Source organism: Capsicum annuum, chromosome 2 (assembly GCF_002878395.1).
Source record: "Capsicum annuum cultivar UCD-10X-F1 chromosome 2, UCD10Xv1.1, whole genome shotgun sequence".
Taxonomy (NCBI): domain Eukaryota; kingdom Viridiplantae; phylum Streptophyta; class Magnoliopsida; order Solanales; family Solanaceae; genus Capsicum; species Capsicum annuum.
This window is the reverse complement of record NC_061112.1, coordinates 124,714,077-124,729,364: the sequence shown is the minus strand read 5'-3', so window position 1 is coordinate 124,729,364 and position 15,288 is coordinate 124,714,077. Positions and strand designations below refer to the sequence as shown.

At 35.9% G+C, this 15,288-nt stretch overlaps 2 protein-coding genes and 1 long non-coding RNA gene across 4 annotated transcripts; 2 read left to right on the top strand and 1 right to left on the bottom strand.

Annotated features, from left to right (window-relative positions):
- Positions 1-3,443: 3,443 nt before the first annotated feature.
- Positions 3,444-4,293, bottom strand: LOC107859250. Its single transcript, XR_001671339.2, has 3 exons — positions 4,038-4,293; positions 3,859-3,943; positions 3,444-3,786 (listed from the first exon to the last, which is right to left on the bottom strand). It is a non-coding gene; the product is annotated as an uncharacterized LOC107859250 (long non-coding RNA).
- A 1,918-nt stretch (positions 4,294-6,211) lies between these two features.
- Positions 6,212-11,306, top strand: LOC107858099 (receptor kinase-like protein Xa21). 2 transcript variants are annotated; one of them, XM_047406839.1, is made up of 6 exons: positions 6,212-6,991; positions 7,483-7,657; positions 7,904-8,119; positions 8,209-10,203; positions 10,307-10,680; positions 10,776-11,306. In XM_047406839.1, exons 2-5 carry the CDS (start codon positions 7,504-7,506, stop codon positions 10,651-10,653), a joined length of 2,712 nt encoding a protein of 903 aa, XP_047262795.1. In that variant the 5' UTR covers positions 6,212-6,991; positions 7,483-7,503; the 3' UTR covers positions 10,654-10,680; positions 10,776-11,306. The 2 variants fall into 2 exon arrangements, with proteins under 2 accessions (XP_047262795.1, XP_016558313.2); XM_016702827.2 differs by having other exon boundaries at positions 6,212-7,657.
- Positions 11,307-12,311: 1,005 nt separating this feature from the next.
- Positions 12,312-14,461, top strand: LOC107858100 (putative receptor-like protein kinase At3g47110). The gene is made up of 3 exons (XM_047407798.1): positions 12,312-12,701; positions 12,854-13,166; positions 14,223-14,461. The coding sequence occupies exons 1-3, from the start codon at positions 12,312-12,314 to the stop codon at positions 14,459-14,461; spliced, it is 942 nt and encodes a 313-aa protein (XP_047263754.1).
- The last annotated feature ends 827 nt before the right edge of the window (positions 14,462-15,288 follow it).

Below are 15,288 nucleotides of genomic sequence, written 5' to 3'. Positions count from 1 at the left end.
TATTTGTTTTGTAATATATAAGGAACATGTTACGGATTATTCACTTAGTTTTTGGATATTATTGTAAGTCTTGTAAGACTTGAAATACCATAGTTAGGGCTTGGAAAAGCCACCAACTGAAACTAGGATACAATAATAGGGTGGATTCTCTTTTGTTGTTGCTTGCTTGGAAACGTTGATGCTAGAGAGGTGCAATCCGATCTTGTGTCACGTAATAGATAAGTTTATTGTTGTGTGTAGTGTTAAGGGTCCAAAAGTGTCCATTCTTGGGTTCTTAAGATTATACCTTCATGTGGTCTATCTATCTATCCCTTTACTTTCTTGTAATCGTGTTTAGTGTTTATGTTGTAATCTTGTGTTCTTGTTGTTGTTGTTAAATCCAAATCTTGTGCTTTTATGTTCATCTTGTTCTTCACGTATTTTTTATGTTTTGATGTGAAATACACCTTGTATTCTTGTTTTATTTATGAATCCGAGAGAGGTCTCCAATCGGTCCAAGGATCTTAGTGATTTGTGGACTGTTTTTGAGTGATTTCGTGTCTTCCAAGTTTATATTATATCATTTGGTATCAGATCATGTCTTTATCTTGTTCCTACAAGATCAAATCTTGGGTTAGCTCACTTTAAGAAAATTGAAATCTGAAAGTTCCAGAAAAATATACCAATCTGTCCGTGTTTGTGTTCTTGGCCAAAATTATGTTCTTGTTGTGTCTTGACCGAGATTTGTTCATTGTGTGTCTAGATCTAGTTGTTTTCTTATTTGTTTTGTTGTTTCTAGTGTTAGTTTTCTTGTCCACTAACACTTTGATTCTAGATCTAAACTTAAGCTTGAACTTGTTCAAAGTTGTTGTTGTGAACATAAACTTGACCCATTGCTGTTGTTCTTGTTGTTATGGATTTTAAGTTGGTCGTGTGGATGTTGTTGTAATTCCTGGTTAATGTTGTTGTTGTTCTTGAAGCTCGTCACAACCTTTGTCTCTTGTTAAAACCAAAAATACCACACTAAAGACTTGGCCGATAGAATTATTGTTGGAGGTTTGTAGTTGACCTTGTTGTTCTAGAATTGTTGTTGTTCTTGTGAGATTGTTGTTGGTTGTTCTTGTTGTGGTTGTTGTATTTTTGAAGTTCTTCACCATATTCATCACCTTGTTAATGTTAAAGTTAACCTAGATCTTCAAAAGGTGAAGTACAAGGTGTAGAACTTTTGTTAAGTCTTGAAAGACCCCCAACCACCAAAAGACTTTACATCACATCTCCACCACTTTTTCATAAAACAAGGATCCATGTTTTAAGGGTTGTACAAGTCTAGTCAAAGATTTTTGAGTCTTGAATTTTGAATTGAAAAGAAGCTCCAAAGACTAGTTTGTATTTTCCTCCATTGAACAAGTTCCACCAAAGGTCCAAATTGAAAATTGACCAAGACTTGAACTTTTGAAATTAACAACTTGATAAAATTGAACCAATACGTGGATGCCACGTCATGTTTTACTATTCACACGATAATTTTTAAGCTAAATTTTTGATCTTCTAGTTTCAATTTGTATTTTCTTGGTTTCGTTTGTTGATTCCAATACTAATTTACAAGCTAGTGATCATTTATTAGATTGTAAATTAGTTTTGAACCCGTTCTTTGTGAGTCTTGATTATTTTGAGTCATTGTAATACATCTTTGTGTTTTCCTTACTCTTTGGAGCCCTTGTCAATGTTGGATTCACCTCTCAACACCACTCGGAGTACAAGCAAGCTTGCAACACTTGTGAGATTGAGTGTGAGGGATCCGAGATTCAAGAAATAAAAAGAGAGAGTGGGGATGTTTTTGTACAACTAATGTATTTTCTATTTTTGTAGGTAACTCCTTTGCCATAATGGACACCTATTTGGTCCACCTTGATGCTATTGCCCGAGAAATAGCTAAGGCGAATGCGAGTCTTGACAAATTGGGCTCGGATATGTTTACTATACTTGAGAGGTTGGATCGAATGAAGAGTCGAAGAAACTCTCATGTTTCTACCCCCGAAGTTTTACCTCAAACGATCAACCCTCCAAGACCACCACTAAATGACATAGACATAAGCCAAGACAACAAATGTCCTCAAGCCCGAGACCTAAATGAGTCGCTTCCCCCTCAATTCGATCAAGTCCAACAAGAGGGACTTGGAAGCCAATTTTCTCCCATCCAAGCTCCACAACCGAAGACCCCCCTTACCAAATCATTCCTTTCAATCGAAACTTCACTTCACCAAAACTGATATATCCATGTAGAGGAGTATGGTAGAAAGGAACATGAAGGATATGGAGACTACTACAATAATTGTATGATGGTAGGAGACTTGTTTCAGATGAGATTAAAGACAAGGCTCAAGATGGAGAGGAAGACGAGGTTCAAAATGAAGATGTTGGCTGAGACTTGTTGCTATTGAGCCCTCAGATTCTTCATGATTTTGTGGATTATTTTTTACTTGTTTTTGTGACTTGTTTGCGGATTGTGTTGAGTAGGTTTCCTTTGATGTGACCAATTGAATGAGGTAAAACCGTGAATTTGTGGACAAATTCCTCTCAAGATGGAGAGGATGATATGGGAATAATCACGGTCATGGACTTAGGAGAGTGCATGTTGGACCCGAGCCTTGACATGCGCAATTGAAATGTAAAAGAGGCCCAAAATGCACCCAAATCAGCCCATAAATTACACTAGATGGGTTCCCATTCTTGAAGGGCCTTTTTGATCATTTTAACTTCTATTTGTTTTGTAATATATAAGGAACATGTTAGGAATTATTCACTTAGTTTTTGGATATTATTGTAAGTCTTGTAAGACTTGAAACACCATAGTTAGGGCTTGGAAAAGCCATCAACTAAAACTAGGATACAACAATAGGGTGGATTATCTTTTGTTGTTGCTTGCCTGGAAACCTTGATGCTAGAGAGGTGCAATCCGACCTTGTGTCACGTAAGAGATAGGTTTATTGTTGTATGTAGTGTTAAGGGTCCAAGAGTGTCCATTCTTCATGTGGTCTATCTATCTATCCCTTTACTTTCTTGTAATTGTGTTTAGTGTTTGTGTTGTAATCTTGTGTTCTTGTTGTTATTGTTAAATCCGAATCTTGTGCTTTTGTGTTCATCTTTTTCTTCACGTATTATTGCTGTTTTGGTGTGAAATACACCTTGTATTCTTGTTGTATTTGTGAGTCCGAGAGAGGTCTTCAATCGGTCCAAGGATCTTTTTGATTTTTGGACTGTTTTGGAGTGTGTTTGTGGACTGTTTTTGAGTGATTTCGTGTCTTCCAAGTTTCTATCGTATCAAGATGTCCATGGAACTTGATGGATTGTATAGAGTATATTAGAGAAACACTAAGAGACAAACAAGTAAAATACCAACACATATTGAGGGAAGGGAATCAGTTGGCAGATCATTTAACAAATATAGCAATAGACAAAGGGGATTTCGGCATAACAACATTTCAGCAATTGAAAATTCAAGGAATGAAGATCCCTAACAGTGACAAGTCACAATGTCCATACATTAGATTATCATCAACAAAAGATGATAAGGCTGAAGGCTACAACTAAAAGTACTATAAGAGGCCACAAACAAATATTTACAATCCAAGTGGGAAGCAACAACACCCAACAACTGACTAGCCCATACAGATTCAGACATCAAAAAGGACTCTTGGTAAAGAGGGAGGGTCGAGTGATATCTAGGCAACTAATACACCTGAGAAGCAGAAGGCAGGTCAAAAGTTTGTGGGTCCGAGCATCCCATTATCTCCTTCCTGGCTACATCTAGAATCAAATGACAGTAAATAAGAAGCTACAGCTAAAGAAAAAGGAAAGGAAGAAGAAATTAAAGCTTACTTGGACATGCAATCAGTCTCAAGGACCTATGACCCTCAAATCAACACCAAAAAAGAAGAAACATCCCATCCATCAGAGAACTCAACTACATACAAGAAGAAATGAAAGAAAAGAAGTTAAAGGCGGAGAAGTTGAGCTGAACAGTAAGATTCAATGGCAATAAAGGGGCAAATACTTACTTTTGAGAGCTGAAGACAGTATAATCTTCGAGGATCCAAGGCGGAGTGTTGATGATCCAAAGCACAAGCATAATGAATTGAGGATTCAGGGGAAGGCACGCCATTTTCACCTGGAAATGAGCCTAAACGACGGAGAAGAAGACAACAAAATGGATTAGGAAATCCTAGGGGAGATTATATATGTCTTAAGCAATTAGGATTTGGGCCGGGTCCTTTTTCAGAAATTGTAGAAGCACAATTTTCATTTTTAGATTTTACGATGGGTTGGTCCATCAATGTAGGAACAATTTATTGTGTTTTGTTTTGATATTAATAAAATTCAAAAATTAAATTAAAAAAAACATCATTTACGGTATATTTGACGTGGGGCTGACATGGAAAGCTACTTAGCATCTTTAATGATGTGGAACGCCAATTAGGATTTCCGGTATATAAGGGTCATTATTCTCCCGCCTGTGTCATTTTCTCAATAGTGTAAGTAAAGTCGAATGATTTTTAAATGTCATTTTCAATTAACCCCTTGATTTTGTTTCCTAATAAGAGAAGCAAAAAACCATTTAAAAATGGTAAAAACTAAAATGCAGTCCTTAGAAACAACAGAAATCATGATTGAATAGCTAGAATATAAAAAATAGTGGGCCAACCAAAAGTATGTTTTAGGATGGTTAGGATATTTTCATTTTTAACCAAGATCTTATTAGGATTTTCTTGCTAAAATTAAGTTTTACTTTTTCTTAAAAAGAAAATAAAAGTAATACCATAATTATTTATACTTTTTCGAAAGTATAAAATTCTTCCATTTGACTTACCTATTTCTAAGAGGAAAGGTTTTGAAATACAATACCTTTTCTCATACCATAACACAGTAGCATCTACAATGTAGTCCTTAAAAGTCTTGTTTAGAGGAAGATTTTATCCAAATAATTTATGTTTTCTTTAATATTAGTTTTCATGTGTAGACCAATTGGTCAAATTATATCAATAATATTATGTTTTTTATTTTATATTGTGTCGTCTAAATTATCATCGTCTTGATTTGCAAACTTTAAGCTTTCGACTGATGCCCTTTCGATTTCGAAGATCAACAAGTGGTATTAGAGCCTATGGTTCAATAATCTGATGATTTAGATTGAGGACATGTTGAGATCAAAGTTGCAATTAATTTGATGATAATGAAAATGTTTGTCTAGCTACATGTGGAGAAAAGTTTCAAATAAATTTTCAACAATCCATCTTTAAAATCAAAATCAATTTTCAACCCATGTTTATGGGCTCCACCTTTCAACTTCTGCTTACTTTTAATACTTGGGTTCCTTTCAACTCATGTATATACTTTTAACGCATGCGCTTCACTTTTAACCTGTGCGCACTTTCAAAGCTCAAGGTTCTACTTTTAACCCTCTTTACTTATAACATATGGTTCAAAATAATGTTAACCCATGCTTTTATTTTAACGGGCTTCAATTGTTAACCCATATCAATTTTTAATCATGATAAGCAACAATGATATATGAAGATCGTGTGAAAAAGGAAGATCAAGATTATTTTGCCAGAAAATCAAGCCAAAGGGGGAGATTTCTTAAGATTTTTTTCCTCATTTTCTTACCAAAATTAAGTTTTACTTTTTCTTTAAAAATAAATAAAAGTAATAACATAATTATTTTTAGTTTTACAAAAAAAAATATAAAACCCTTCCATATCTGGTTAACCACTTTCTGAGAAGTAGAAAGTTTTTGAACCTCTAGAATATTCTTCTCATATCATACTAACACAGTAGCATCCACAATGTAGTTGTTAAAGAATCAGATTTTCTCCAATAGTTTTATATTTTTCTTAATATTAATTTTCATGTGTAGTTCAGTTAACCAAATTATATTAATAATATTATGTTTTTAGTTTATATTGTGTCATCTGAATTATCGTCTATTGGTTTGCAAACAACGCCCTCTCGATTTCGAACCCAACAGATCTTAGATCAAGTAGGTAGCCCTTTATCTCACTAACAAGTCAATGATTATGAATTAATCAGGTCAATAAACTTTGGATATTGGATGATTAAAGGGGGAAAAGAAGAAGCAGAGGCAACTGGAAGAATTTAAGCGTGGTTGGCAAGTTGGTTTCTTTTTGGTGAGTAAAATTTCAAAATTGGAATGCACCACCAAAGGCAAATGGAACACTTTAAGCAACTATGTATTTTTTATATATATCTATAGAGAGAAGAACGATCATCTCAAAACTCAAGTGAAAAAGTTGGCTGAAATTATACAAAATGTAGTAGATCTTGATATCCATAAAGAAGTCCATCTGAATGGATAAAAGGTTCAAAGAATGAGAGCACATAGGGTGGAGAAGGAAAGTCCACTATGGGCTATCACACTTGCCTAGTGCGTGGCCCTACTTGAGTTGAGTTTTGATTCATAAGCGATCAATGTCTAAATGTCCAATCACCCTTTTCACATTTACAACTGAGACCATACCAAAAAAGTGATGGAGGAATTTGCTGGTCTCTTTCCTTTTCTGTGTCTTTTATATCAAACAACAACAACATACCTACCTAGTATATTCTCACAAAGTAGATGCAGGTCTTGTTTCCAATACGCCCCGGCTCTATGTCTTTTATATCCCTGTTTTAAATATTTAAATGTACCGCCACATTTTTGAAATCTATGCAGTTATGGTGATTCACTCAAAGAAAATCAGGATATCATTAATGGAGAAAAATTCCTCTTTTCCGCTTCTAGCTGTTTTGTTATTTCTTCTTCATGTTGTACCAACTTGCTTGGCCATGAATATTAGCACTTATCAAATTTCTCTTCTTGCCTTGAGAGACCAAATCACTTCAGACCCTTATCACATTCTTTCTACAAACTGGTCTTCTTCTGCTGCTGTTTGTAACTGGATTGGAATCACTTGTGGCTCTCGTCATCAACGAGTAACTGTATTGAATATTTCAGGTATGAGCTTTTCGGGTACTATCCCGCCACAGCTTGGCAACCTTTCTTTTCTCGTTTCACTTGATCTAAGCTACAACTATTTCCATGGTGGAATTCCACCAGAGTTCTCTCGCTTGCGAAGATTGAGAGCTATTAATCTTAGTTTCAATAACATCACTGGAGAAATTCCTAAATTTTTGGGTGATTTTCAAGACCTTCAAATGTTGTCTCTTGAAAACAATAGTTTCAGTGGATTCATTCCTTCTTCTATCTCAAACATGAAGAATCTTGGATATTTGAATCTGAGGTACAACAATCTGGAAGGAAATATTCCAACAGGAATAACCACCCTTCGGAGTTTGAAATGGTTGAGCTTTGGATTCAATAAACTCAATGGCTCCAATGTGCTCTCCATGTTCAACATCTCGATACTTGAATATTTGGATCTCAGAAATTCTGGTTTAACTGGTGGTTTTCCATCTGATTTGTGTCGTCGCCTTCCAAAATTGCAGAAGTTTGGACTTAATTTCAACATGTTAAGTGGAGAGATACCAAGACGTGTGTCAGAATGCTCGGAACTTCAAGTCCTATTGTTGATGGAAAATGATTTGATTGGAACTATTCCAAGAGAACTGGGGAGATTACAACTGCTGCAATTCTTATCTCTCGGTTCTAACAAGTTACATGGTATGTTTTTACCAATTTTCTCTGGATTGAATTTTGCGGTAGTTCAAGTTTAAATACTTCTAGATTTTAATTCTACAAAATGAAGTTCTTGATAACTGTTATACTACCTCAGTTTGCAACAAATGCTAAAAAGTTATACAAATATAGTTAGTTTATGCACGCAGTACATGTTCATGAGTTACCCTCATAAATCATTTCCATTCCTTGGGATTTTTGTTTGATCTTTCCTGCATAACAATTTGACAGGCACAATTCCTGATGAGATTGGTCGTCTTAATAACTTGAAGCAATTAGGGATTGAGAGAAATGAATTAACGGGCTCAATCCCTTTAACCATATTCAACATTTCATCCCTTCAAATTTTATCAATTTGGGACAACAAGCTTGAAGGACCTCTACCAAGGGAGGTTGGAAATTTGACTATGCTTAACGTACTTGATCTTGGAATTAATAGCCTAACGCGTATGGAATAATATTTAGTCCGCAATATTCAGAATGCGAGTTGATCGAATACTTAAACTAATAGCAATTAACTCTACTTAATTCTGCAGGTGTACTTCCAGATGAAATCGGTAACCTTCAAGAGTTGTCGGAGCTGAAGTTGGATTTCAATAACCTTAGTGGGTCGATCCCTATTGGTATATTTAATATCTCAACTCTTGTATCTATTACACTCACACAAAACCGCATTTCAGGCAATCTTCCTTCCACCATAGGCAACGGGTCACCCAATCTTGAACGAATTTTTCTAGGTGCAAATACCATTGATGGTGTTTTACCTAGTTCCATCTCAAATGTGTCTAAGCTTACTGTTCTCGAACTCAGTGCGAATAAACTCACAGGTTCAATTCCTGACTCTCTAGGAGACTTAAGGCTTATTGAAATTCTCAACTTGCAAGGTAATTCCTTCACTAGTGACTGTTCCATGTTGAGTTTTATTACTCCTTTGGCCAATTGTAAGAACTTAAGAGAACTGATATTGTCTGTTAATCCCCTAAATGCAAAACTTCCAAAATCCGTAGGCAATCTTTCTTCTCTTCAAAAGTTTGAGGCAGTAGGCTGTAATCTCAAAGGTCATGTTCCAAATGAAATTGGAAACTTGAGAAATTTATCTTATTTGAAGATGGAATACAATGACTTCACTGGAGTTGTGCCAACGACTAGAAGTTCTTTGAAAAAACTACAACAGCTTTCACTTGGTGCAAACAGAATAAGTGGTCCTTTCCCAATTGTTTTATGTGACCTACCCAACCTGGGTTTGTTAAACCTTTCACAAAATCAACTGCGGGGAAGTATTCCTAGTTGCTTGGGAGATGTTACTTCTCTAAGGGAGGTTTATCTTGATTCCAATAACTTCACTGCCACCATACCTTCAAGTCTATGGAACCTCAAAGACATCTTGAAGCTGAACTTGTCTTCAAATTTCTTCAATGGCTCTCTACCACTTGAAATTGGAAACCTCAAAGCTGCAATACTTCTGGATCTTTCTGGGAACCAAATCTTCGGCAACATTCCTAGTACATTAGGAGGTTTGCAGAAATTGATTCAACTATCTTTGGCTCATAATAGAATTGACGGATCTATTCCTGAGACATTTGGGGAACTCATAAATTTGGAAGCATTGGATCTTTCATATAACGAAATGTCTGGTGTGATTCCTACGTCATTAGAGGCACTAAAGCAGCTAAACTCCTTTAATGTTTCATTCAATAGGTTACATGGGGAAATTCCGAGTGGAGGACCTTTTCATAATTTCCCTTACCAGTCCTTTATGTCGAATGAAGGATTGTGTGGTAAACCTCAAAAGCATGTCCCAGCTTGTCCTTCGAATTCAAAGAGTCGTTCACATTCAAAGAAAAAAAGACTGATATGGATTATAGTTGCCTCTTCAATTATCTCTGCAATAGGGCTTGCTTTAGCAATAGTTTCCGTGTTGATGACACGTCGTGGCAAAACAGTCAATGCAGAAGAAGAAGGGTCGCCTGAGGTAGCACCACAAAGAATTTCTTACTACGAACTTCAAAGAGCAACTCGAGGATTTGATGGAAATAACTTGCTAGGTAGTGGAAGTTTTGGTTCTGTTTACAAAGGGACATTGGTAGATGGGATGATGGTAGCTGTTAAAGTTTTCAATGTGCAGATGGAGGGTACATTTCGAACGTTTGATAGAGAATGTGAAATCTTGCGGAATCTTCGTCACAGAAATATTACCAAGATCATTAGCAGCTGTTGTAACTTGGATTTTAAAGCATTGATACTTGTGTACATGCCAAACGGGAGCTTAGACAAGTTGCTATATTCTCGAGATTATTCTCTAAATATAATGCAACGATTGAATATCATGGTTGATGTTGCATCTGCTCTGCAATATCTCCATCATGGTTACTCTGTACCTGTTATTCATTGTGATCTGAAGCCTAGCAACGTCTTACTTGACAAAGACATGGTGGGACACCTGACTGACTTTGGCATTGCAAAACTTCTAACAAAACAGGAATCTGTTGCTCACACTACAACCTTCGCCACAATTGGTTACATTGCTCCAGGTGAAATATTTATTTAACTTGTAACAAAGTTTTCGATTAACAGTTATTCAGTGTTGCACCTCATAAGTTCAGTTGCTGACGTATTTTAATATTTCTTTTCTAGAATATGGATTGGAAGGCCTTATATCCAAGAGTATTGATGTGTATAGTTATGGTATCATGTTGCTGGAAACTTATACAAAGAAGAAACCTAATGATGAAATGTTCACAGGCGATTTAGATTTGAAAAGCTGGGTACATAGTTCACTTCCTGATAAGCTGGATGAAATCCTAGATTCTGACTTACTAACAGTAGATGAAGAAAAGTTAGATGAAAAGTTACATTATGTGTCGTCAATCATGGAGTTAGCCATGAATTGCACGGCTAAATCTCCAGTAGAAAGGATGAATATGACTGATGTTGTTGCAGCATTGGAAAAGATCAAGCAGCATCTTTCTTCCCTTTACTGATCGAACGACCTAATGACATGAGATCGGGTACTTCCTATATCCCTTTCAGGAGGTAAATATGCAAGTTGTAAAGTTTACTAGAATTTTAACAATCTGTAATTGTTCTTCAAATTATTTTGCAGGAGATTGTGTGGCTATTGTAATTGTCCTGCGTTGAGATGAGTCTTTTGTACAGTGTATTGCTTATTAAGGATCAACAAAATGCAGTGTTCCTCATCCGGCCTACGTGAATGGTCAACTAAAAGAGTCATTTACCCATTGCTTTAGTCTTGTCTCCTGTGAAAAAGTGTTTCAATCAGCACAACATCATAGCAGTAGATATCAGCACTACACTCTGTTCAGGATATAATAAAAGCACAGTTTGATATAAAAATGGTGCTGTAGGAGCATTTAGGAAAAATGTTAAGATCGCTGTTACCTGAAGCATTTATCCCAATGTCATTTTTTGAGTAACAGATGTGCATAATAAAAAAGGCATTATATATAAACAGGCGCTTAGACTTGGCATCAGCTGGCAAGATACTCTAATTTTGAGTATGCACATCTAGACACCTTAATTCGTCTACATTGTGTCAGATGAACACTTCAACTTATAATTTAATTAAAAAAAAACAAGTCAAAAGAATGAATTAAGCTATAAGTTTTAGAGATTGTTTTTCTGCCTCACTATTGTACGATACTTTAGGATGAATTATAATGACTTGTTTCCTCTCTTATCCCTTCATTATCCAAATGATTGGACCTTTTAGTGCGTTAAATTCACCGAATCGTAATGAAAGATCTAATTTTTTGATGACCCACTAACTTCCTAGCTCTACTAATGTACCGGCAAGAGCACTTAAAAAGAAATGTATAAATCATTTATAATAAATTAATGTTAAAAAGACTTTTCAAATGATCTATTGATTAATTAACAGCAGGTTTTAATGCACTTGCCTATATATGTTTATACTAAATGGGAACTGATTTAATTATAAATGAAGCTCCTAAATAAAAACATGTGCATGCACATGTCAATTGGCAAAGAATCTATTGGATTTAAGATTGCTGGAGGCAGTGAAGACTGAAGTTACTTTTTCATGTGTTAGCATTTAGTACTAGATCTTGACCTACTCCCTCCGTCCCATTTTATTTGTTCTTTTTTACTTATCAAGACAAGACAATTTTTTTTCCCATTATACCCCTAGTATAATTGATTACTCCTTATTATTAGCATTCTTGAAAAATATTGTCTAGGAGTACCATTAAGAGTACACCATTAAGAATACAAATGGTGCTTAGGTATTAGCCGTCCATCAATATTGAAACTAACAATAAAACACAATTAAGAGGGGCAAAATGGTAAAGTTACATTACCAATCATTGTTTTCTTAGTAGCTGTGCCATCCCAATTTGGGACGGGTAAAATGGGACGAGGGAGTACTTTTTTTTATCTTTTCAAATTCCAGCATAGGGACTTGCACAATTAACGAAGTCAACAATTTCTAGAGTTGTTTTCTGCATGCTGGCATTATCTTCTTAATTATCAACCAAACATTTCTTTTTAAGGTAACTCAAGGAACACGAGGATATCATTAATGGAGAAAACATCCTCCTCCTCCTTTTCTCTATTCACCTTTTTATTAATATCTCTTCATGTTATATCAACATGCATAGCCATGAATATAAGAACTGATCAATCTTCTCTTCTAGCCTTGAAAGCGCACATCACTTCAGATCCTAATCACATTCTTCCAGCAAACCGGTCTTCATCTTCAACCTCAGTTTGTAATTGGATTAGAATAACTTGTGGCTCTCGTCATCAAAGAGTTACTGTACTGAATGTATCAGGTATGGGATTTACTGGTACCATCCCACCACAACTTGACAACCTCTCATTTCTTGTTTCACTTGATCTAAGCTACAATAATTTCCATGGTGTACCTCCACCAGAGATCTCTCGTTTGCGAAAGTTGAGAGCCGTTTCAACAACTTCAATGGAGAAATTAGTCCGTTATTCGGTGGTTTTAAGGACCTTGAAATGTTCTCCGTTGAAAATAATAGTTTCGGTGGGTTCATTCCTGCTTCTATTTCTAACATGACGAATCTTGAATTCTTGACTCTGAGTTTCAACAATCTGGAAGGTATGCGCTTACCATTTCTCGGCAGTCTTTTAGTGTAGATTTAACTTACATGAGTGACACTAAAACTACATTTGTAGTCGGTTTCACCAAAGCTTCTTGGAAGTACAAGTGCTAGACATAATAACTTAAAACATCCAACTTTTGATGTGCTATTTCTGTTTATGAATTTGACAGGCGCAATTCCTGATGAGATCGGTCATCTTTATAATTTGGAGTATTTGCGCATGGAACGAAATAAATTAACAGGCTCAATTCCGTTATCCATATTCAACATTTCGTCACTTCAAACTTTATATATGAGCAATAACATGCTTGAAGGACCTTTACCAAGAGAGGTTGGAAAATTGGCTATGCTTGACCTGCTTTATCTCGGTTATAATAACCTGAAAGGTACAGAAAAATATTTTATTGCAGAGAATTTTAGGAATTCAATTAATTCTTTAGATATGTCTGATGATCATAATTCAAACACATCTAATATGATTGTAAGGTGAATGTGCCCTTCTCTGCGCTCCAGGAAAACATATGCATTTAAATACCAGTTAATTTGTTATATTTTGGAATTCTTGGGCTATTTCCAATTCAAGCCTCTAATATTGAAAAGGGAAAACACTTATAAACATTCTTCTGAAGACAACTAGTACGCGTAGTGCCAACTATTTCCTTATCTGAACAACTGTATATGTGCTTTTCATGTGGTATGAGAATATGTTACTTCATAAATAGACCTTTGGTTATGCTCATGGCCTCATCAAATCAGTTCCTTCGGGTTATTTGATATATTTGCTGGTTGTAGAATGAACAGAGACTACATCTAAGTTTTATGAACATATCAAGAAAATATGTTAATATACCTTTTAAATCTTGGAATAAAGATAAAAAGAAGGATAATTCCTCCATTGTCTGATTCGACATGGTATCAAAGCCAGGTCGTCCCTGTTTAGGTTCCCATTCTCTAGTTGGTGGTCTGGGGGCGTGGGGATATGTGTGTTAGAATGGGTTAGAGTCTCATATTAGTCGGAAAATGAGCTAATGGTCTCCTTTATACTGATTTAGACAATCCACTTCTCATGAGTTAACCTTTTGAGTGAGTTAAGCCCAAGAGTCATCTCTTACACTGCTTTACAATTTTCAGGTACAATTCCTGCTGAGATTGGTCAACTTCATAACCTGAAGGACTTAGTCATGGGAGTAAACAAAATTAACTGGCTCAATCCCTTCAACTATATCCAACATGTCATCACATGAAGTTCTAGATATGATTGACAACAAGCTTGAAGGACTTTTACCAAGACCGGTTGGAAATTTAACTACGCTTAGGTTACTTGATCTTCAAAATAATAATTTAACAGGTAATGAAAAGTCAAAAATTATATAATCCACTGTCATTTTAGAGTTGTATTTTTTGGACACTTCTACTGATCTTAATCATACTGAATCTTGCAGGTGTAATTCCATACGAAGTCAGTAACCTTTCAGAGTTAGAGGGCCTCTCATTGTCTCACAATGACTTCAATGGGTCGATCCCTGTTAGTATCTTCAATATCTCAACTCTTGTATATATTTCTCTCACAGAGAACCATATTTCAGGTAATATTCCTTCCACTATAGGCCACGGGTTACCTAATGTTCAAGGAATATTTCTAGATGAAAACAATATTACTGGTGTATTACCTAGCTTCTAAAGAGATAGAGAGTAGAAGATGGGAAAAAAATCGTATGTTATTGATTGAATGAATTATATTTACAGAATCTGTACAAGACTATATATGAGACCTATATCAACAAGGATAAACTTAAAGTTACAACAACTATAAGAACTCTACAACAAATAGGAGTCTAGTAATTATCCGTTATTACGCCCTGCAAGTTGGTGGTGTCAACTACACCCAACTTGGAAAAATGCTTGACAAAAGAGACTCTTGGAAGTGGTTTGGTAGTATATCTGCCACTTGATCAGCCGAGTGAAGGTGTTGAACTGCTATATCCTTGTTTTGAACTTGTTCACGAACAAAATGAAAATCAATAACAATATGCTTCATCTGACTATGGAACACCGGGTTGGCACAAATGTAGATGGTGCTAGCATTGTCACAAAATATCCGAGGAATGTCGGAGATACGAAACCGAAGCTCATGAAGTAAACTTGTTAGTCAATTGGTCTCAGAAACAGTAGCAACAACAACCCGATATTCTGCTTCTGTGGAGGAACGGGAGACAGATCTTTGCTTTTTAGAGGACCATGATATCGGAGAGCTGCCAAGGTAAACAACATAACCTGTGGTGGAGGTTCGATCATGAGGATCTCCAGCCCAGTCAGATCTGAGTAAGCTAGAAGACGGTGATCATGTTCTTTGGCAATCCGGAGACCAAATGAGGATGTTTGGTGGAGATACCGAAGGAGACGTTTCATGGCTGTCCAATGAGATACAAAGGGCTGGCGCATGGACTGGGAGAGTTTGCTGACAATGAATGCTATGTACGAACGTGTAAAAGAAAGGTAATGAAGTTT

Coding starts and splice junctions, on each gene's coding strand:
- LOC107858099 (XM_016702827.2), top strand. CDS start 6,679: ATGTACCGCCACATTTTTGAAATCTATGCAGTTATGGTGATTCACTCA. Junction 8,120..8,208: donor TGGAATTAATAGCCTAACGC/GTATGGAATAAT, acceptor TTAATTCTGCAG/GTGTACTTCCAGATGAAATC. Junction 10,204..10,306: donor AATTGGTTACATTGCTCCAG/GTGAAATATTTA, acceptor TTTCTTTTCTAG/AATATGGATTGGAAGGCCTT.
- LOC107858100 (XM_047407798.1), top strand. CDS start 12,312: ATGAATATAAGAACTGATCAATCTTCTCTTCTAGCCTTGAAAGCGCAC. Junction 12,702..12,853: donor CGTTGAAAATAATAGTTTCG/GTGGGTTCATTC, acceptor CTACATTTGTAG/TCGGTTTCACCAAAGCTTCT. Junction 13,167..14,222: donor CGGTTATAATAACCTGAAAG/GTACAGAAAAAT, acceptor TGAATCTTGCAG/GTGTAATTCCATACGAAGTC.